The sequence below is a fragment of the Sceloporus occidentalis genome, unplaced genomic scaffold (assembly GCF_023333645.1).
Source record: "Sceloporus occidentalis isolate IW3139 unplaced genomic scaffold, rSceOcc1.0.p SCAF_1, whole genome shotgun sequence".
Classification (NCBI taxonomy): Eukaryota; Metazoa; Chordata; class Lepidosauria; order Squamata; family Phrynosomatidae; genus Sceloporus; species Sceloporus occidentalis.
The window spans coordinates 140,540,387-140,562,275 of NW_028316981.1; the positions used below are offsets into that span (position 1 = coordinate 140,540,387).

General features: G+C 42.4%; 1 protein-coding gene across 2 annotated transcripts; it reads left to right on the forward strand.

The window, feature by feature from the left end:
* Window positions 1-685: 685 nt before the first annotated feature.
* On the forward strand, window positions 686-17,072 carry CHMP6 (charged multivesicular body protein 6). Of its 2 annotated transcripts, none has more exons than XM_089539369.1 (8): window positions 686-749; window positions 6,777-6,886; window positions 9,690-9,777; window positions 10,971-11,057; window positions 11,160-11,225; window positions 11,579-11,659; window positions 14,432-14,486; window positions 16,789-17,072. In XM_089539369.1, the coding sequence occupies exons 1-8, from the start codon at window positions 687-689 to the stop codon at window positions 16,839-16,841; spliced, it is 603 nt and encodes a 200-aa protein (XP_089395495.1). In that variant the 5' UTR covers window position 686; the 3' UTR covers window positions 16,842-17,072. The 2 variants fall into 2 exon arrangements, with proteins under 2 accessions (XP_089395495.1, XP_089395486.1); XM_089539360.1 differs by lacking the exon at window positions 686-749 and adding an exon at window positions 1,310-1,408.
* Window positions 17,073-21,889: the final 4,817 nt, after the last annotated feature.

The window sequence follows — 21,889 nt, forward strand, 5'->3', positions numbered from 1 at the left end:
GGAGCTAAGTCTAGCAAAGCTTAGGATACCAACTTATTTCTGTCTCCCAGTTAGGGCCAAAACACGACTGCAGAAAGAATCCGTTTTGAAACTGCTTTAACTGCCCTGGCTCAGTGCTAGGGGATTCTGGGAACCGAAGTTTGTTGTTATGGCACCAGAGCGCTCTCTCGCTAACAGAAAACGCTAAGATGTCTCAGAAAACTACAGTTCCCAGAATTCCCTAACATTGAGCCAGGGCAGTTAAAACCGTCTCAAACTGGATTATTTCTGCAGTGTGTTTCAGGCCTTTACTCTCTAACGTGCTCCAAGATCTCTGCATCCACACTGCAAAAATAATCCAGTCTGAGACTGTTTTAACTGCCCTGGGTCAAAGCTAGAGAATTCTGGGAAGTGTAGTCTTCTGAAACACTGAGGCTTCTCTTTCCCTTTTAAATCCTGCCTCTGTCTCTCCCAGCTTCCGCCGGAAGCGGAGTCCCTCCCGCCGCTGTGCCCCAAAGGCGCATGACGTCACACCGGAACTCTCCTTTCTACGCGGCGTGACGGGTTCCTCTTGTTTTTACTGCCGCTCCACCAGCGTTCGCGTTCTGTCCAGGCGAGAGCCTCGGCGGACGCCGTACGGAGGCGAGGGCGGGGCGTGGCCATGGTAGGCCCGGGCCGCGCGGGCGGGCGGGGGCGGGGCCAGGGCGATGGGGAACCTGTTCGGGCGCAAGCGGCGGAGCCGGGTCACGGAGCAGGACAAGGCCGTGCTGGTGAGGGGCCGCGGGGGCCGCGAGTGCGCATGCGCCACACGCACATAGGCACACACGCAGCACCCCGAGCGAGGGCTCCCTTCTTCCCTGCCTCACTCTGCCTCCGCACTGCAGGAGTAACCCGCTTTCGCACCGCTTTAACCGCGGTGGAATTCTAGGGACTATAAAACCCACCTTGAGACTGCTTTAACTGTCCTGGCTCAATGCTAGGGGATTCTGGGAACTGTAGTTTTGTGAGCCATTTAGTCTTCTCTGTCAAGAGACCTCTGGTGCCATCATAAACTATGATTCCCAGCATTCCCTGGCACTGAGGCAGGGCAGTTAGAGCGGCTTCAAGATGGGATTATCTCTGCAGTGTGTGTTTTGGTCCTTCGCCTTCTCTGTCAGAGAGAGCTCTGGCGCCACAACGAACTACAAGCCCCAAGATCCCATGGCATTGAGACATGTGTCCGAGTGGATTGTTCCTGCAGTGTGGAGAAGGGGGCGCTTCTTCTGGTTTCCCTTTCGCTTCTCAGCCTCCCTCTTCCTCTCAGATGTTCTCTGCTATTGCCTTTATCCTTAGAAAGCTTCCCAAAGAAAAACAGTCTCTGTGGAGGTGGGATGGAGGGGAAGGCTGCCACCAGTGTCTCCCACAGGCTTTTTATCCAGGGATGCTGAGGGTGAGCCTGGGGTGGTGGATGATGGGAGCTGTAGTCTAAAAACAAACTCTGAAGTCAAAGGCTTTCTTTCTTGGCCGGCATCTATAGTTTTTTGGGGTGTGTCACCAGCATCAGTGGCTGGCATCTTCAGAGAATGCTGGCATGGAAGAGAGTGGGGTAGATACATACTGTTCTCTGAAGATGCCAGCCTCTGATGCTGGTGAAACGTCAGGAGTAAACTCTTCTAGAACATGGCCACAGAGCCCCCCCAAAACACAACAAACTACAAAAACAAACTCTTTTCTCATACTTTACTGTTAGGGGGCAACTATGTCTGAAGAGAGCCAGCATGGCGTAGTGGTTTGAGTGTTGGACTATGACACTGGAGACCAGGATTTGATTCCCAGTTCAATCATGGAAAGACCATCATCTTGGGCAAGTCACACTCTCTCAGCCTCCTCAGGGAAAGGCAATGGCAAACCTCCTCTGAACAAATCTTGGCAAGAAAACCCCATGATAGGTTTGTCTTAGGGTAACCATAAGTTGCAAATGACTTGAAGCCACATAACAGCAACAACTGAGGATGTATCCACACTGCACAGTTAAAGGGGTTTGACACCCTTTAACTGCTCTGACTCTGTCCTACAGAATCCTGGGATTTGCAGCTTGATTAGTGTCTTCCTCCCTCTGTGATCTCCTCTAGTTATTTCTTTCTCTAAAAAAACCTTCCCCCTCCCCCCAAAATAGTGTGTCTGTGTGTGTGTGTGTGTGTGTGTGTGGAGGGGAAGGCTTCCACCAGTGGAACAAGGCAGCGTCTGTTTGCCCACAGGCTCCTATTTGCTTTTTATTTAGGGAAATTGAGGGTGTAGACTGTAGCCACTCTACAGAGTTAAAGCAGTTTGACGCTTTACTGCCATGGCTCTCTCCTTCAGGGTTCTGGCATTTGTAGTTTGGTGGGTCACCAGATATCTCTGACAGAACAGGATGAATCACTCTTCTTGTTGTTAACTGCCTTCAGTCTCATGCCAAACCCATGGATGAGACATTTCCAAGATATCCTCCACTGCTCTGCTCAGGTCCTGCAGTCTCGGCCTGTGACCTCCCTGACTGAGTCCATCCATCTGGCCTGTGGCCTTTCCCTCTTTCTACATCCTTCTGTCTTTCTTAGAAATTGAAATACATTGAATTAATTTATTATGGCACATGGCCAGCACCAAAATACAGCAAAATTACAAAACATGTAACAGGTGTACCATCGTTGCACAAATATATACACTTTCTACTCCAACGGAGATGTATATCCTCTATATATCCAAGTAGGAGGGGAGCATCATTGCCTTTTCTAATGATTTATGCCTTCTCATGATGTGTCCAAAATACGACAGCCTCACTTTGGTCATCTTGGCTTCCAGGGAGAGTTCAGGCTTGACCTGTTCAGGGACACATTTGTTTGCCTTTTTAGCTGTCCATGGTATCCTCAGCACTCTTCTCCAGCACCACATCTCAAATGAGTTGGTTTTCTTCTTATCTACTTTATTTACTGTGAAGCTCTTGCATCCATACATGGTAATGGAGAATACAGTGGCTTGAACAATTTTCATGCTCTCTTGTATATCTTTACTCTTTAAGGTTTTTTTCTAGCTTTTTCATGGCTTCTCTTCCCTTCTTGTTTCTTGACTGCAGTCTCCATTCAGATCAATGTTTGATCAAGGTACAGGAACTCTTCATTTTGATTTCTTCATTGTTTAGGTTGAATTTATGTACGTCCTCCACTGCCATTATTATTTTTATTTTCTTTATGTTAAGGCTTGATGCGCTCATATGCTCAAGGACCCATTTGTTTATCTTTTTGGCCATCCAAAGTATGCTCAGCACTCTTCTTCAGCATCACGCCTCAAATGAGTTTATTTTCTGAATCTGTCACCAAATTACAAATTCCAGTATTATGTTGGAAAGATTGCAATTAAAGTGCTTACAAACTGTTTTAATTCTGCCATGTGAATACACCCTTAGAACTGTAAATGTAACTCCAGATGTTTTTGGACTGCAGCTTCCATAAGTCTGTGCTGGGTAGGGTTGGCGAGAACTGTGTACCAAAAACATCTGCAGAGCCACAGTCGATAAAAGAGTAGCATGCTATATAAATAGGATGTTATGAGGTTGAAATGGATCTAAAGTGAGACGGACACAATATTTTAGAAGTTTGGGGAGTCCTGCCTACTGAATTCTTAGGGTTTTTTTTTTTTTTGGTTGATGGCTGGATAGTATGTTATGAGGACCTGGAAAACTTTTTTCCCCAGGGTAGTGGTCCTGAACATTATCTTTAAACTGAAGACGTTTCAGAGGCTGCAGTCCTATAACACAACAACAGTCCTGTTGAACATTCTTAACTGTTTGGGATTTATATATACATATTAAAATACAGTAAATTAATTGGCACGGATCACCAGTTGAACAAGTATAGCACTGGCTTTTCCCTGGAAAACTTGTATTTCTACTGGTGCCTAAATGACACCTTTGAGGCTGAACAACCACATCTCCATCGAGAAGATAGTGTTGAGAGATTACTGAAAACTGTGGGGTGTCCCTTGCAAGACAGATTACAAAGTGGAAAGGGAAGAGGTTTAGGATTGTTGGCGTATTTGAGGTAAAATTGGAAAACAGCTACAAGCATAGGATTCAAAGCAGTGAGTTTTCTGATTTTTTAAAGGGCTCACAAAGTTGTAGCTTGCTTTTATTTGGCCTATGATGGTCAGCTCTTTGCTTTATGCAACAGAATGCCTTTAAGCCATGGTGAAATCCTGCAGTCTTCCAGATGATGTATTTCAGCTTCTAACATTCCTAGACAGCATAGTTAGTGAGGAGGAATGCTGGGAGTTACAGTTCAATAGCATCTGGAGAGTATGCCCAATTTCCATACAAGTGGTTGTGCCTAATTCCACTGTAGGTACATAAGAAATTGCCTTATTCCTAGTCAAAGCATTGGTCCAGTTCAATATTGTCTTCTGCAGCAGTGTGCAACTTTTGGTCCTCTAGAAATGGATGAACTACTGCTCTCATCATACTGGACTATTGACCAGGATGATCAGGACTGATGAGAATTTGAGCTCAAGTGTCTGGAAAATCAAAAAGTTAGTCAGTCATGATTTACAGGGACTTGATGTGGGTGTGGCTCCCACTCCAGGCTTGGGTGTGGCATCCCAGGGCTTCATTTCAAACAAACACACACCAGCATTGGTTTTGCTGCTGAGCAAAACCACTTTAATAACCACCCCAAAGATGGACGATCAAACTTCTGAGTCCATGTCTTATGTCAGACTACCTGGAGCTCCCGGCTATTGGTCCAGCTTCTGGCTCTTGGTTCCCGCGGTTCTTTATCCTTTTTTGGACCTTTCACTTTCTGCCTTCTCTCCAGCCAAGGGCATGGGTCCATGTTCCCAACACTGGCCTTTGGGGTCCCATGACGTGCCCTCCAAATTTCCCCTTTCTGCCCGTGGGTACAACTGCGCCCTTCCACTGGGCCAGTCTCCTAACTCGCTTTCCCACCTGGGGTTTGGTAAGATTACCTCTTTCCAAGGTCTCTCCGAGGGCGTCCTCTACTTCCTTGCAGGGTTATGGGACAGCCTACTCTCCCTGGGCTGTGTTGCACCTTCTCTCTCCCTTGCCCGTCCACCTCTCCGCGTCCAATTCTTCCGCGGCTCTGCTCTCTTCCGAACACCTCTCCCTCTTCTTCCACCTGTTCCTCATTTTCTGCCCCTTCGTGACTCTTTTCCCTGGGGTCCTCCTGCCTCTTCGTTCTCACCCTGATCAACCCAACCCTGGTTGCCAATCGTCCTACGCTTGAAGCCCTTCTGAAGGTTTCAGACAGAAGCTTTTCCTAGCTGTAACTGGAGATGCCAAGGACTGTCCCTTGGCCTTCATATTCCAAGCAGGTGTTTTTGCCAGTGAGCTACATCCATTCCCTTAGGAAACCTGTGGCTCATAAGGGCACCTTGTTGGTGGCTAAAAGCAAGAAATGCCACAGTTCTTCATGAAGAAGCTTTGATAGTACCAAGCAAACAGGCATTCAGTGCTGCAGTACTGTATTTTGTGTAACTTCAAAACAAGAGCGAGCTCTTAACTCCCTTCTTCCTGAAATATCTCTTTCTTGGTAATAGTTCAGTGGTTGTCTGAAGGATGAATCCTTCCCAGAAATTCCACCAAGGGATTTCAGTAGAAAACATACCTCCTTTGTTCTCTTGAACCCTTTTTGATAGCTAAGGTGACTATTCCATCATCTGCATGGAGCAAAAAGTAATATTGCACCTATTTTAATATCTCTGGCACCAGTTAAATGTCTTCTGCTCCCAGCTTTTTAACAATTTAAACTGTTTTTGCATTAGTTTACCAGCTGTTTGTTTTGGGTTTGTTTTTTTTTTAACTTTTATTGTTAGGTTGCTCCCAGAATGTTTATATGAAAAGTGGGCACACAATTTAGAGTGTAGTGTTGTTTGGCTTTGGGATGGGCTGGTCAACTTGTTGGTCTTCTAGGACATATTGTATTATTAGAATGTGTCTTAATAATGTAAGGTACCTTCTTAGTGTTATATTAAGAGCCTTTTCATTTATGTCATTGGTAATTAGTACTTTTGGTTATAGTTGGATCATTTTTGGTCGTAAATTTCAAAACGGCTTGTGTGCCTTTTTTGGCAATGTTTCAAAGATTTTTTAGTAGTGTTAATATTACTTTTTATTATTGTTGTTAGCATAAGATATGTTTTATGAGAGAGCAAATGTCAGTGAGTTTGTACTAATTTTTAGACAATATAACTTTCACCTTCTTTTGCTACTCTTTCAAGCAGCTAGAAAGCGGATCTGAGGTCAGGACTGAGCTTATAAGTAGGTCTCCTTAATGGACAGATACTGGCCACAGTCCTACATGGCTCAGTGAAGTGTAGTAGATCTGCATGTGGAACTAGGCTATGCTGGGCCTCAGCATCATACCATAGTGCCACTATAGCCCTTCCCTGGCCATTCTGCTTGGTAGAGAGCAGAGGAGCATCTGGCTATGTTCCAGTAGCCAGATGCAAAATAATTACATCATCTGCTGAGGTGCATTGGGGCCCTCCAGTGGTCTTAGCAGCTGATGTAATCATATCGCATCTGGCTATGGGGACATGGCCAAAGCTTCTCTGATTCACCTACTCTCCACAGGGTGGCTTTGCGGAGGGAGGGAATAACTATCTCTGTATTGACAAAAGAAAAGACATACAGACATAATGACTCTACATTGAGTTATGCCTGTGTATGCCACTAACAGTATTTCATTCATCAGTATTACTTCCCTGTGGTTCTGCTGGTAAGAACTGGTGGTATCTTTCCTAACAGCCCTATTTCTTTTCTTCTTTAGCAACTGAAACAGCAGCGGGACAAACTGAAGCAATATCAGAAAAGGATATCACTGCAGTTAGACCGGGAAAGGGCTTTTGCTCGGCAACTACTAAAGGATGGCAAGAAAGAGTAAGTCACTTCTGAATAAAGGAGTTTGCACCCTTTCTGCATGGAGTTGTTTGTGTGTTGATTCAGAGGTCAAGATATTATCAGTATAGTGCCATCACATTCCTATTGTTAACTGTGGAATTGGCATAAAATTCAAGTCAAGCATGGTAAGTTTTTTCTCAGGACGCTCTTTGAAAGGAGGGAGACTTTTATACATCTGGAGATAGTCTTAAAGTGTGAAGGCCAGATCTATTCTGATTAAATGGCATTACACAACAAGAGCTATTCCATAGTGATCTCCCTGAGGAAACGTGAGATGGAAGATGCCCCTGGAGTGGAGGAACGTCTGAAACATGAGGCACCCTGGGCATTCCTATTCTGTTATGAGAGTAGTCCAGAGAAGCATAGTAACAGTTGCTTGGCAAGAGTCTGTAACCAGGCTAAAAATTATAGTTTCTCAATGAGAGGTGATTCTGACAGCAGATACAATATTCTTTATAGTGGAGTTTTCCTATTGAATCATGAAACAAATACACAATACATCACTATTAGAAGATTAGCTTGGTGGCAAGAGTAAACTCCAGAGAATCAGATCCAACAAAAGTGTCAAAGAGTTAAAAGCAATGAGAATATGTGTGTTTAACTAATGCTATACACTGTCTTTCTGAAATTGGACCAACTGGAAGATGTTATTGCCTGGTGATGGTAAGAATACTAATATTTTGGTAACTGCTAGACAGGTTTGTTTTGTTCTGAGTTTAGAGTGTCATATAAACATAGTTAATACTTGATAGTATCATGCAATATGAATATTGATGAAACATCAAAAGGGGGGAATGTGGTGGAAATATTCCTTGTTGAAATAAAAAAACTATAGAAAGATGGAGTCACCTTTGTCAGCCAGAGAGATGGTTTTTGAAATAAAGGCTTGGAGTTTAGAAAACTAGAGCAAAGGAATAAGGAGTGCATCTTGACCTGGATGGAAGCTGGCACCAGTAAAAAGACATAACATAAACTACTGAGATAAGGACACATAGTTGACATTCAGAAGCAAGGTTAGGAGGAAAGCCACTGAATTCCTACAGGAGGGGGTAAGGAGTGATGATGCAGTTTTAATGTATGCATGTATTTCTGTTCTGATTGTAAGAATTCTGTATGTTTAAATTGTAATTAGCCAATCAGGTGTATTGAAGAAGCTTCTTTGTCTTGAATAATATAAAAAGAGCCATTTTGTCTTGTTCGGGGTCTCAGCTTTTGGAACTTGAATTCCACTGAGTTCATTGTTTTCCTTTGTCGACAATTGGAAATAAACTTATGGATTTTCAATTACTAGGTCCTCTTGCCAATTCTATTGCTCTGCAAATCCTAGAAATTTAAGTTTCCTGAAATTTCTGTTACAACAAGTGTAATGGCATATATTTGCAAGTGAAGCATCCTAACTACACTGACTTAAGCTACATAATGACTCAATAGTAATGTTAATAATTTCACATACAAGGTGCCAGATTTGATCTTTGGCATTTCCTGTTAAATGTGACATGGCTAAAAACTAATCTGGTGCTAGAAATAGTAGTTTTTCAAAACAAAAAGAAGACATGCACAACCAGTAAGGGAAAGGCCATAGCTTAGTGCTAAAGTACATGTTTTTCATGCAAAAGGTTTGTTCCAATGCAGTCTATCCAGCAATGTGAAAACCTGCAGGAAGAAAAACAAAAAACCAAAGTGAAAGAAAGAGTCTTTTTGTTTTTTCTGAAACCATTTTTCCCCAGAAAAAAATGAAAAATGAAAATTGCCGGAGGGGGGAATGAGAAATTTGCATATTTTCTTTGAGAATGATGAATAAAATACTTAAGCCAAGATGTTGATATATTTACTTTTCCATAAATGTATCTAAAACATATAGACTTTTATGTCATAAAATGTAATGGCTTTGGGGCAAAACAGACTGGCCAAAGAAGGCAGTCAGAGGCCACCCCAGAGCCGCTCACCCTGGAACAGTGGCAACTGCACACATGTGGCCCCAATCTGGCCCATCACTACTGTTTCAAAGTGGCTTCTGAAAAGGAGATGTTTTTACTGCTCCTTTTCAGGGCAGCTTTTTCAGGTTGAGGCGACTTAGAGGCACCTTCTAAGCAACTTGGGACCATATGTCAAGTGATCGCCACATCCCTAAGTTGCCCTGAAGTGGGTGTTTTTCACCTGTCTGTTTCAGGCAATTGTGATCTTTTTGTACTTCTTTTTATGGGAATGAATGCTTTATGTCTGCTTGAAACTATGGAAGACCAAGGGAGACAAAATGATCTTCTCTGTTATGCTAATGTTGATAGTTTCTTCATTTTTATATTGTTTTTTTCTACTCATAATAAAGTGGCAAAACCAAAGTGGTTCCTCACATTTCAAGAATCTTGTAGCTCTACTTATAAAGCTATTAAAAGGGAATTCAGTTTCCAACTATTGTCTGACAGAATTGTATTTTTAATAAATTAAACGTGATAAATTTATGACAAACTTTTTGTGTCATGTTATGTACATAATTCATTTTATGTTATGTCCAGATTTTCAAATGGTAAAGGATACTAATAGCACTTTTCCCCCATTTTAATAAAATGTCCTGTTTTTATTCAAGAAAAAACAGGGGGAGGGTATCCTTTTCCATTGCATCAAAATTTTCATACATGTTACATCTTTAAGTATACCTTGTAGTCTTTATCATGTGTTCTTTCTTGGGATAACTTCTAGATTGCTGGTGAAGACTGCTGGAATATATGGTTGATTGAGACCCGCAAAATTGTACAATGTTTTAAAGAACTTTCCCCTCATTTAGGAAAGCTAAGTTTTTGCTGAAGAAGAAGCGATACCAAGAACAACTGCTGGACAAAACAGAAAACCAAATTAGCAACCTGGAACGCATGGTATGTGAGAATTGGAGACATCTGCATGCTGTTTCTGGCCTTGTTTTCAGGGCATCTAAAGTGCTGGAGTATATATAGGCTACTCAATTTTGTTTAAATGCATGTAGTTTCTTTGAAGCTAAACAGGATCAGACCTCGTTAGTACTTGGATGGTAGACTACTAAGAAATACCAAGTGCTGTCAGCTATATTTCAGAGGAAGGAACTGACAAAACCATCTATGAGTATTCCTTGCTTAAGAAACCCTGTGAAATTCATGGGATGTTCACAAACAGGTGACTTAAAGGCACATTCACACACAGTTTCTAATACAACTGGGCCATACTTAATCTTCCCTGAATAACTCTAGGTATGTTGGGTTCACCCAATGCTTGGACAGTTGTTGGGTGGATAGCAGAAAATAGAGACTTCCCCCTTTACCCCACTTATCATTACACAATGGGATCAGAGTTTTTCTGGTGTCCCACTTAATGTTTGATTGACAGCATTAATTTCCAGGCATCTGATTTCTTTACTCATCCCTCTAGCAGTGGCTTATCACAGTTATAATACAGCCCTGCTTTCAAGACAAAGGTAACAAATATGTACATGTGTCTGCATACGGCCGTATCAAAGAGTTGAGCTGGATGGAGATAGCAGAACTTGAACAATTTGCAGTATGTTCCTTCTGCACTAATGTAACTCCCATTAATTTCATTAGCCTCAGAAAGCCCCCTAGCCTCAGAAAGCCTCAGGGGACTTCTCTTGGACCCACTCATCATAACTAAGGGTTTTGATAGCTAGATTGCTCCTCCATTTACCATTGCTACTGATATAGCAAGATCCTCAACTAAAAGTTTTGGGCCAGTTACCTTTCTTGTAGCCTGTGTGGGAATGCACACTGGGCTTTGCCAAGGATTTAGATGAACTCAGGTACTTCATGACCACCGCTGCCTAGCAGTGACTGAAGAAGGTCTGATGAGCCTAGTGTGGGCTCATCAGTGTTATATAGAGGCTAGTATCATATTGGTCTGTGTAGGTGCACAATTTACTCTGTGCAAACTACTTGTGCACACACTTTCTTGTTTGGTTGTTTGATGGCAGGTAGAAGTGGAATACACACTTTGCACCAGCAGCACTTGGCTGTTTTCCTTACTGCTTATTGCTGGAGTTCTGCACTTTCTAATCCTTTTTTCTGAATTTTGCTTCCTTCAGGTTCAGGATATTGAATTCACACAGATCGAGATGAAAGTTATTGAAGGCCTCAAAATTGGTAATGAGTGTTTAAATAAGATGCACCAGGTAAGAATTAGTGAGGATACATGAGCTATGTTAGATGGATTATTCATGCATTTTTTTGGCCAGCCTTTTATATATGTTACATATGGGCTTCTCTTTCTGTAGGTTATGTCAATAGAAGAAGTGGAGAGGATCATGGATGAAACCCAAGAAGCTGTGGAGTACCAGAGGGTATGCATTGTCGCCATGTGACATCCCAGAACTCCTCTAAGCGGTGCCACGTGTTTCTTTTTATAACATCTTTCTCAGCATTCCACCTGGTTGGATGCTAAAAGTATTTCTGTTGTGCCACCTAACTTGCTTGAACTTGGTGGAGGGAAGCATTTTCTTTTACTGTGTTGCATGCAGATGTAGATTACCCTAATCTTTGCTGTTGAAGCTAGATGGAACTAGGTATCCAGATATCTTAAGCAAGGCAGATATGACCTTTCCTTGAGTTACAGTGCTGTTTTAGAATATGTGGGGAAGCATAGCAATTTTGCTACTCTTGTGCTAGTGGAATACATGCTCCTTTTCTTTTGCAGCAAATAGATGATATATTGGCTGGAAGCTTCACTGTAGAGGATGAAGATGCCATTTTAGCAGAGTTAGATGCCATCACTCAGGTAAGTGTTAACCAATAACTGAAAAACCTTGCATTTTGAAGTGGTTTTTCATCAGTTGGGGAGGATTTCTCTGCCAGATGATGTGCAAAAGGAGTCCTAATTATAGCTATCTTGATTTGTTTTTGGAGCCCTTGAAAGAGTCAGCTTGAACCCTTGGGTGACACTTAAAAATAGACGGGTAGAATATTTTTGAGACAAAAGCTAGTCTTCCTCAGTTATGTCCCTGTTTAACTCACTTACTGAATCTCCCAGTGTTTCTATTATCAACATTTTGTGTGTTACTTGAATATCTGAATAAAAATCCTTAGCATAGTCTGTTACTCTCGCTGAAGTTGCAGGTTTCAAAATCACTTCATACAACAACATTTTTGCCGTGTTCTCTATTGCACTTTGTATTTTACTGAGTATTTATTCATTCATTCTTTCATTTATTTTATTTCTGTGCCACAACTCCTAAAATTGTCCATGCATCCACAAAGTAGGCCTTGTTTTTCAAACTTTTCCAAGTCTGCAACAACCTTTGTTTGGCCTTGGCTTTCTGGCCAAGAGCTATAGAAGCAACTTGGAGCACTGGGCCCCCTCAAAAATGGTTGTCAGTGCTGATACTGAGAAAACTGAATTGATACTAGGTGGGGCTTGGGGAAGAAGCTTGCAGTAACAGGTGAGGAGCTTCTGCAACCTAGTCTCAGCCTGTGGGCTGAAGGTTCTCTACCCCTAGCCTCAGAAAGTTTGAACAATAATGATGTGCCTTTTCTACTTTTTTGTAGAGCAGTGAGGCAAAGCCTTCAAATTAAATGCTATATCTGAATGTTCTTCAGGCCAAGGCAGCTTTGAATTCTACAGCAGAAACGAACAGCTTAACAAGGTTCACATCACAGTTTTCCAAGGGATTCCACTTTGCAGCAAGGAAAAACTAGGAAGAGGGAACAGTTCCTTCCCAAAGGAGATGGTCATATTCATAGTCCCCAATCTGAGTCACTGTCTTAATTTACTTGATTGGTTTATAAAGGATGCAGACTGTAGAATTCTTTGCAAAACAAAGAAAACAGTTGAAATAAAATCCTTGCTCAATCAGAGTTCATTCAGCACTCAACAGAGCATATTTAATAGGTTTTCTAAACATTTAAAAATGCTAGAATCAAGCTTGGTAGTATGCTGCAAATGATAGCCATCTGGTTCCTCAAAGGTAATTTTAATGACCAGAAGCAAGCAGATGCTATGTTTTTTATTTTATTTATTGAATGTATATCCCACTTTTTTCATGACATGGGAACCAAGGTGGTTTACAACCAGGTTAAAACATGATATGTCTTTAAAAGCTGTTGATATAAAGCAGTGTAAAATGATAATGACAAGACTCATCTTATTGCATTCATACATACATTTAACTTTGGGGATAACTACTTTGGTTTAGATCCTGACATCTGTGAGTGGATCTCTGCTTCCATATGTGGACTTTCTTTCTGGCTGTCTTTTGCTACAGCCCTCTGGGATATGTGGGCTGTTGCTTGAGATGTTGCACAAGAAGGAAGGGAACTGAAATTGGCAAGTATAGTTGCTCTCGGGGTTGGATTGGATGGCCCTTGTGGTCTCTTCCAACTCTATGATTCTTGCAAATGGCCAGCTCACTCACCACAGCTGTGGAGATGGTATGCCAAACTTTCAACTCTGGCTCCTTCATAAATGGCAAAAGTATATAAATTAATAATAACAAATTTACTGTAGTAAAATGGTAGCAAAAGGCATTTTATCACCACATGAATAATCAGACTACTTAGATAAAAAAACATAAAACATATTTATTTGATTAAAATTTCTGAATAAGAAAATATTCCTAAAGTAAATATGCACCAAATTAGGCAATTAATAAGTTTAAAACGTAAACTATAAGTATAAAATGATATATTTACTATATATTGTTACATTATATTGAACATAGATATGCAGCCTACCTGTGGGAAAGAAGCCACTGTGCCCTGATCCAAGATGGAGAAGATTACATACATAAATACATACATTCTCACCTACTTACTTAAAGCTACCATTTTTGGTTTGTGGACTACTGAAACATTCAGAACATTTCATCGGCCCTGCAGGAAAGCAGTCTGTCAGCACACACACCCCTCCCCTGCCCAGCACCAAATTTAGAACTGGTGAAGAGGAAGAGAATTGTCCTTGGCCTTAGTTGGGGACCTAGCCTTCCAGAGAGGGGCATAGGGAGGGGCAAATCCCTAGTGACCCTAATTTTGTGCTTTGCTGCCAAGACCAGCCAAAATGAAGCAGTTTACAGTACCTACGTATCTGTTGGCTATGTTTGTTAGGAATCCCTAGGTATTGACTAGAACAGGGCTGTGCAAGTTGCCTTGGGTCATGGGGGCATAGGGTATTGGCTGGATTGAGTGGGACCACATTGCCTGATGTATACATGTACTTATATGCATGCATTTGCACACACACCTCTCCTACCTTCTGATGCTGCAAGGAAAAAAAATTGATGAGGAGTCATCCTGGCACACCCTTTTCCCTTGGAGAATCAGTGCAGTGGGTGCAAGTTGAAGGCTCCTCACTGCAGCATTCTTCAACAGTATTGCTCCAATGAGGGGAAGGATTTGATCTTTTCACCACAGCAACCATTCTGCATGGGAAAATTGTGTTTTTAAGTAATGAGAGAAACAGGCTAACAGCTCTTCTTTCTGTGCGTTTTGAAATCTTGGTTTAAGGTTTTGCTGTCCACAGAATATGTGTATTACAGTGTGCTCTCTCTTCTCATAGGAACAGATCAATCTTCCTGAGGTTCCTTCAGAGCCCCTCCCAGAAAAGATTCCAGGTAGCATTATCTGAATTTTTTTCTTCTTTCATGTTTTTGTTGTTCACATCGTATGTGCTTCTATGAGATAGGTTTTATGTGGGAAGTTCAAGGGAATGTTTGACAGGTTCTGTTCCAATATGAAGCCTACACAACACTTTTGAAGCATCTCAAATACTTGTTGGAAAAAAAAGTTGTGTTATCTCCATATTGGAGATGAGGTGGGGGATTACTGAGGCTGAAGAGGAATGAGTTTTAAGGATGTGATGGGCAACTGCTAGTGGTTGGACAGCATCATTACTCCTGTTGAAACAACTCTTGTGCTGTCACTGTTTCTTGGCACATTTCTGAGTACTAATTATGACCTATAAATCTCCGTATGACTTAGGTCTAGGTTGTTTGGCAGATTGTATCTCCCTGCATGAGTCAGCCTGAATTCTGCTCTCAGGAAAGTCCCGTCCCTCAGTCTTACCCCCCATCACAAGCACACTTGCTGGGGACACAGGAAAGGACCTTCAGTGGCTGCTCCTAGACTCTGGAGCTCCCTTCCCAGAGAGGTCATGATGGTCTCCTTTTTGTTCTTCCATCAGCAGGCCAAAACCTTTTTATTCAAGTGTTTAAAAGAGAGTTTTTAAAGAATGTGCTGTAATGTTTTAACAACTTCATTTTCAAGAGCTTTTATCTTTTTCCGTTGCATTTCATTCTTTTAATGTGTGTATTTTAAGACTGTAATAGTTTAATTCTGTCTTAATGCTCACTTTTTGTATTGTTCTTTTAAATTGAACTGCTTTGAGTCCCAATTGTTTGGGGGGAAAGGGGGATATATGTACTTATAACAACAACAATAACAACAACAATTCCTCCATGGGTCCTGCATCTCCTCCAAAATTGAGGGAGAGGGGTGTAAAAATGTCATCCCAAATGGCCAATCACGTCTTGTTTTGGGGGGATAAAGTCTGTCATGTCTTTGAAAAGGTGAAACAAGACTTGATGTCTGAAAATATGGCAACAAAGTCAATAGAACTGCAGAAGTTGAGGGGGAGGCTATTGGCTATTACAAACAAAATATTACCTCCTTAAAATTGGGAGTAATGAGGGCTATGTAGCCTACTGAGGACTATGTACTTGCCGATGTGAGTTCATGGCAGAGGTGAGATTTAAGCAGGTACTTCTATGGTTGTGGAAGCTTAATTCCTTAAACAGTGACACTTTTCTTCATGGGTGGGGTAGATTGCTGTGCATAACTGCTCCTAGAATGAATATGTAAATTTTCATATCGTTGCAGAAGTGCTCACTTAAAATACAAAATATAGCTTTATAAAAGAAAGACAAGTTATCTTGTTTTGGCATTTCCTGCCTCCCACCAGATTCCCACCATGTATATAAAAACCTAGAGTGTAGGGTATTCTCAGCAGTTGACAGTGTAATCATATTTATTCCTGGACACAGGTAACAGGTCTTTTTCTATTTACAGATCTGGTAACATTATAAAAACCCTTCACAGCTTTATATATGACTTAGTTCTTCTTCTCCTTTGAAGATATATAGATGATGGGGAGACTTGCCATTATGAAAAAGGAACTTTTAATTTATTTAGGATGGAAGGGGGAAAATAGACTTTAAAAAAATCAAGACTCTTTTGTCACTGATTCTGTTTGCATTAAGACTAATGTATAGTGTAATATAGGGCAGCCCTCGGTATCCACGGACTTGCCTTCCATGGATTCAAGCATCTGCGGATGGCAAGTCTGCATTGTCCCCAGTAGTGCCACAGGACAATGGGTCTATCCCTAATGGCAGCACAGCTGCATGCATACAACGCCATTAGGGACAATACAGGCTTGAGCATCCATAGATGTTGATATCCTCCAGGTGTGTGTGTCCAGAACGGATACCCCACGGATACCAAAGGACGACTGTAGTTGTGTGGTAAATTTCAGTGTACCTGTCTTTTTTGCCATTGCTTCACCTTCTTTTAAAAAGCAAACTTAAGTTGATGAGCACAGAAAATGCTGTTTCTTATCCACTGAGGAGTAAAACTGTAGTGTTCTTCTGCATAGGCTCAGCCTCTTCAGGAAGAATGGGGCTCTTATATTGGTTTCTTGGGGGAGAACACTGTCTAACATGTTAGCTGTTGTTGCCCATTAAAATGTATCAGACAATATCATAAGCATATTGCTTCTCTGACCCAAACATACTGCTTCAAAGAGAAAATCAAGCTCTTCCTGGAGCTTGATAAATGATTGTTCAGAATTTTAGTCCTAGTTATGTCAGAGAGAGTTAATACCTTCCTCTTTGTACATGTTTTCCCTTTTCTCCACAGAAACATCGCCAGTCAGAGTCAAACCAAAACCAGAACTGATGGCTGCATCTTAACTCCGCTCCTTGGGAAACCTTGCAGGGAGTCCTAGAATCCCAGCATGCCTGGGGTGCAAGAGGCCCCCATGGTGTCCTGTTGGCACTGAACAACCATGCTGAAGCAGGTTTTCCTGCACAGAATGGAAGCTGTAACTGGTTATTGTTCCCATATCAAGATTATTTTGTAGTGTGCACTCTCATTCTCCTCCTTTTTTGTAACTTAAACTGGATTAAATGGTGACTGTCAAACCCGTCAAGCCAAATGCTTTCTACAGACCAGATTTCAGCTGCAGACCTGCCTCCAATGCCAACACAGCCTCTTGCTAACTCTGTCTAAACCCCTTGCTGTCCTTTTGAGCTTGTGGGCAACATGAAGAGTTTTGAACTTTCTGCTGGACTAAGGAAAGAACTGCCTCTCAAGCTTTCTTTTGACTTGCCTCTTTCAGTTCCTTGGCTTTTCAGAGTGGGTTCTCCCTGAAAAAATGGAGTTCCTGAACATGGGCCTGTGCCTGAATTAGACCTTTAGCTTGATGCTGAGATTGCTAGCTTGCTAGTTGGAGACAAAAGAGGATTATCCCATGTTCACTGTGCTGTTCAGATAAATACACTTACAGTTCTATGCACCAGGGAGCAATGCAAAGATGCTGGGCTCATTCTCTTGAAACCAGAAGGCCTCTTTCTACAGGGGTTAAAACTTGTGCTAAGGAGTTGTGCTTCAGATCATACGCTAGCCTCCTGCTTTTTCTTGTTTCTTCAGAAATCCATGATGTGAAGGTGCTGAACATCTGGGAGCTTCTGTAAAGGAGAGGGATGTGTTAGTTGCAAAGCAGCTTCTTGATGTCTTTTGTTCCTCCCCAGCCTGATACACCTATACAGTGGGTCTTCCCAGAAGGCACATTGTCTTTTCCACTGGTGGGGGCTGCTTACTTTCTACTTCATTTTCATGTTCTTGAAAGGAGAAGAAGGAACATGACGAGCTAGTGCTATTCACATGGGGCTGAACATTGTTTCCCTCTTATAGAAAACATGAATGTCTATGTATTTCTCCCCTCCTGAATGTTGTCAAGGGCTGGATCCCAGTTAACTCTATGGTGTCATGGTCTGCCCTACAGGATGTTGAAGACTTGATTTGAGAGCTCACACAGCTTCAGGAGTCCATAACCATGGGCCTGAACTGCCTTTGCAGTCACTGTCCACCTTGACTGTATCCAAAAGATCCACCCTTGAGAGCCAGCTGGTCTGCGCTGAGCGTGACCTTGTTTCCACATGACATGGTGTGATCTTCCTCTGTTGCTGGGCAGTTGAATGGGTTGATGCAGATGAAAGGGTGTGTGAAAGAGAGCCTTTGTAGGCTGCTGTGGCAATACTTGGCTTCTTGACATTAGTAGTAGTTCCCACTTGCTGACCTCCTTGCTGTCTGGTGTCCACAGCTCAGCTGAAAAATATTTTCCTTCTCTCCTTCCCCCAACCATGAGAATGGAATTGTATCCTTTTGCTTCTTAAAATGTGAGAAATAGCACTCTGAGAGTGTAGCTTCTTGTAAACCAGCGACTTTCCAGTGGGTCTTCAGCTGAGGCCCTGTTGGTTTGGATGCTGGAAGGAATCTTGGGTATTTGATCTTCAAAGTGCTCAGCCAACACTTCTCTGTTTTCTTCCCTTTGACTGCCCAGGGCAGTGATCTTTAATACCACACCTAGAGCTTGCTCCCTCTCATCCTTGAGCCCCAGCCTATCTTAGCATGATAAAAGCTGAGCAGTAAATTGGGTGTGTGTGATTTTAAATGATGGTTCACATTTGATGCTCACTCCTTTATCTAATATGCTTACGTCTCAGTAGTGTTGGAACCATTCAAAGAGCCTTTACAAAGAGAGGTAGGCAACTGGGGGCTCCAGATGTTTTCTGATTGCACCTGCCAGTACTCCTCACCAGTGGGTTTGAGTAATCTGGGCTGATGGTAGTGGCAGACCAAAAACAACACCATTAACCATCTTGTTTTATTCTTTGGAAACTAAACCATAAAGGAGAGTATGTTGTGGTTTCTTCATAGTGCACCTGTTGCCAGTCGTGACTATACTCACTTCATTCACCGGGTGGCACTCCTCTCCTTACTGTTCACCAAGGCCGTGAACAAGCATTCTCCCTCAGTTATCGTTGCTATACTGGTGCTTTGATTTTTTTTATTTCTTTGAGCATATGGAAGGAGCACAAGTTCTTTCCCACTGGTGTCATGGGTACTCTACAGCCATTCAGCTCCCCTGTAGGGGATTGTAAATTTGCTCTGTTGGGCCCATGGTTAACAATGGGGCTCATTGCCTCGGGAGTGGATGGAAAGGTGTTTCTTCTTCTTCACTGCCAATAAGAACAGGAAAAGAAAGAGCTAGTGAAAATTGGAGGTCTGCTATCGCTGTGGGAGACAGCATTGCAGATGTGCAAAGTGGCCTTAGAGAGCAGCCATGGAACTAACTAAATTGCTTTCCTTTGTGCTTTTCTAGCCTGTGCCCTCTGATTGAAACCAGGTGGAATTAGAGCTGCCCTCCTGCCTCTATGAAGGCTCCAGGCTCTCTATTTGCTGTACACAGACAGAATATTTCCCTCTCTTGGCTGAACCCTTTGTGGCTCTTCAAACTACTAATGGAGGAGAGAGCAGGTGGCAACAATAAAGTGTTTCTAATGCCTTCAACTCTAGTGTCTAGTTACATACCTTGGTTGGTGGCACAACTCACTTTGGGGGTGGGACCTGAAGCATTTTGGGCGTGATGGCTAGCTAGGATTGTTCTTACAGATAGAGACTAATCTGTGGGAAAGTGTCTTTCTAAATCCATGTTATTTGTATAGTAAACAGACAAAGGATGGTGAATAACACTTTGCAGTCCTAGAACATATGCCAAGGTCAGTAATGTTTCAGTGTTCATCAGCAGTTACTATATTCTGTGACACTAATAAGCCAGTCAATATAGTATCCAGGATCTAGAGCCTTTTTTGGACCTTGAACCTGAAACAGAAAGAAGGGTCCACAGAAGAAAGTGTTGTTGCTAACCTATTACATCTCTCTCTTACTGTCATAGAATTATAGAATCGTAGAGTTGGAAGAGACCACAAGGGCCATCCAGTCCAACCCCTGCCATGCATGAACTCTCAATCCAAGAATCCCTGACAGATGGCCATCCCGCCTCTGTTTAAAGACCTCCAGGGAAAGAGACTCCACCACTCTCTGAGGGAGTGGGAAGTTCCTCTTAATGTCGAGGTGGAATCTCTTTTCCTGTAGCTTGCATCCTTTGTTCTGGGTCCTGTTCTCTGGAGCAGCAGAAAACAAGCTTGCTCCCTCCTCAATATGACACCCCTTCAAATATTTAAACAAGGCTATCATATCACCTCTTAACCTTCTCTTCTCCAGGCTAAACATCCCTAGATCCCCTAAGTCGTTCCTCATAGGACATGGTTTTCAGACCCTTCACCATTTTAGTCGCCCTCCTTTGGACACGCTCCAGTTTCTCAATGTCCTTTTTGAATTGTGGTGCCCAGAACTGGACACAATATTCCAGGTGGAGCCTGACCAAAACAGAATACAGTGGCACTATTACTTCTCTTGATCTAGACACCATACTTTTATTGATGCAGCCTAAAATTTCATTGGCCTTTTTAGCTACTGCATCCCACTGTTGACTCATGTTCAACTTGTGGTCTACTTGGACTCCTAGATCCCTTTCACATGTAGTCTCGTTCAGCCAGGTGTCCCCCATCTTGTATCTATGCATTTCGTTTTTCCACCCTAAGTGCAGAACCTTACATTTCTCCGTGTTGAATTTCATTTTGTTTTGTTGTTTTGTTTTTGTTTTGTTTTTTTATTTATATACCGCTATTCCAAAGATCATAGCGGTGAACAGCAAGTAAGCTAATTTGCCTCCAACAGTCTGGGTACTCATTTTAGCGACCTCGGAAGGATGCAAGCCTGAGTCGAGCTTGGGCCCTTTTGCTGGTCTTGAACTCGCAACCTTGTGGTTTTGAGTGAATGGCTGCAGTACAGGCATTTAACCACTGTGCCACCAGGGCTCTGGCCCAGTTAGCTTTGGCCCAGTTTTTTAGTCTATTCAGGTCATTTTGAATTTTGATCCTGTCCTCAGGAGTATTAGCTATTCCTCCTAATTTGGTGTCATCTGCAAATTTGATAAGTATGCCCCCAATTCTGTCATCCAAGACATTGATAAAGATGTTGAATAGTACTGTGCCCAGGACAGAACCCTGTGAGACCCCACCGGTCACTTGTCTCCAGTGTGTTGAGCAGTATTCCCAATGAGTTTTCCTGCATCTAACTGGATTATAACCTCTTGGATTAAAAACCTCTACCTGTCCCCAAGAAGTTGTACTACTCAAATAGCATCTCCGCAAACAGAAAAGGACCTTTATTTTTTTAAAGTGCTGCTGGGAATAAAACCGTATCATGGAGACCAAAGATAATGCCATTTTGCAAGTGGCATTATCTCTAAATAGACCACTTCTCAAAAGTTATACACAAGGCAGCGCTGTCTCTTCTCACTTGGTATGCATCTTCGTCTTGCAGCTGTATCTTCAGGGAATTGTTGCCTTTTAAACTCCGAGTGAGTGGGTACTTTCCCCCCCCCTGCCCGTTGTCCCTTGTGGCCTACGCACATCCTCTTGTGGAGGAGTTGCTTTGGGGTCCCCCCCCCCCTTTTGTAAAAAACAACAAAAACGAGGGTTGTGTAACTGCTGCAGTGATGCCTTCCCTGATGTGGTTTCTATGCCAACCCAATGCAGTACTGGGCAAAGCAAAGTGGAGAGGAGTTTGCTCATGAAGTGGCTCAGGCTGGGGCAAAATCACAATAGGGTTTTCTGAACTTCCAGCTGTTTTCTGTAGATTAGGGGTGGACAACCTGTAGCCTGCAGATTTTATTGGATGGGCTAGTGAAGGATGATGAGTTGCAGTCCAGTGGGCATTTGACAAGGCTATGTGATACCCTGCTCTGCTATAGATAAACTAAATTACCTGCCTACTACATTGTTCTGCCTTGCAACATTCAATTATCCATGTTAAATGAAATACAAGTTAG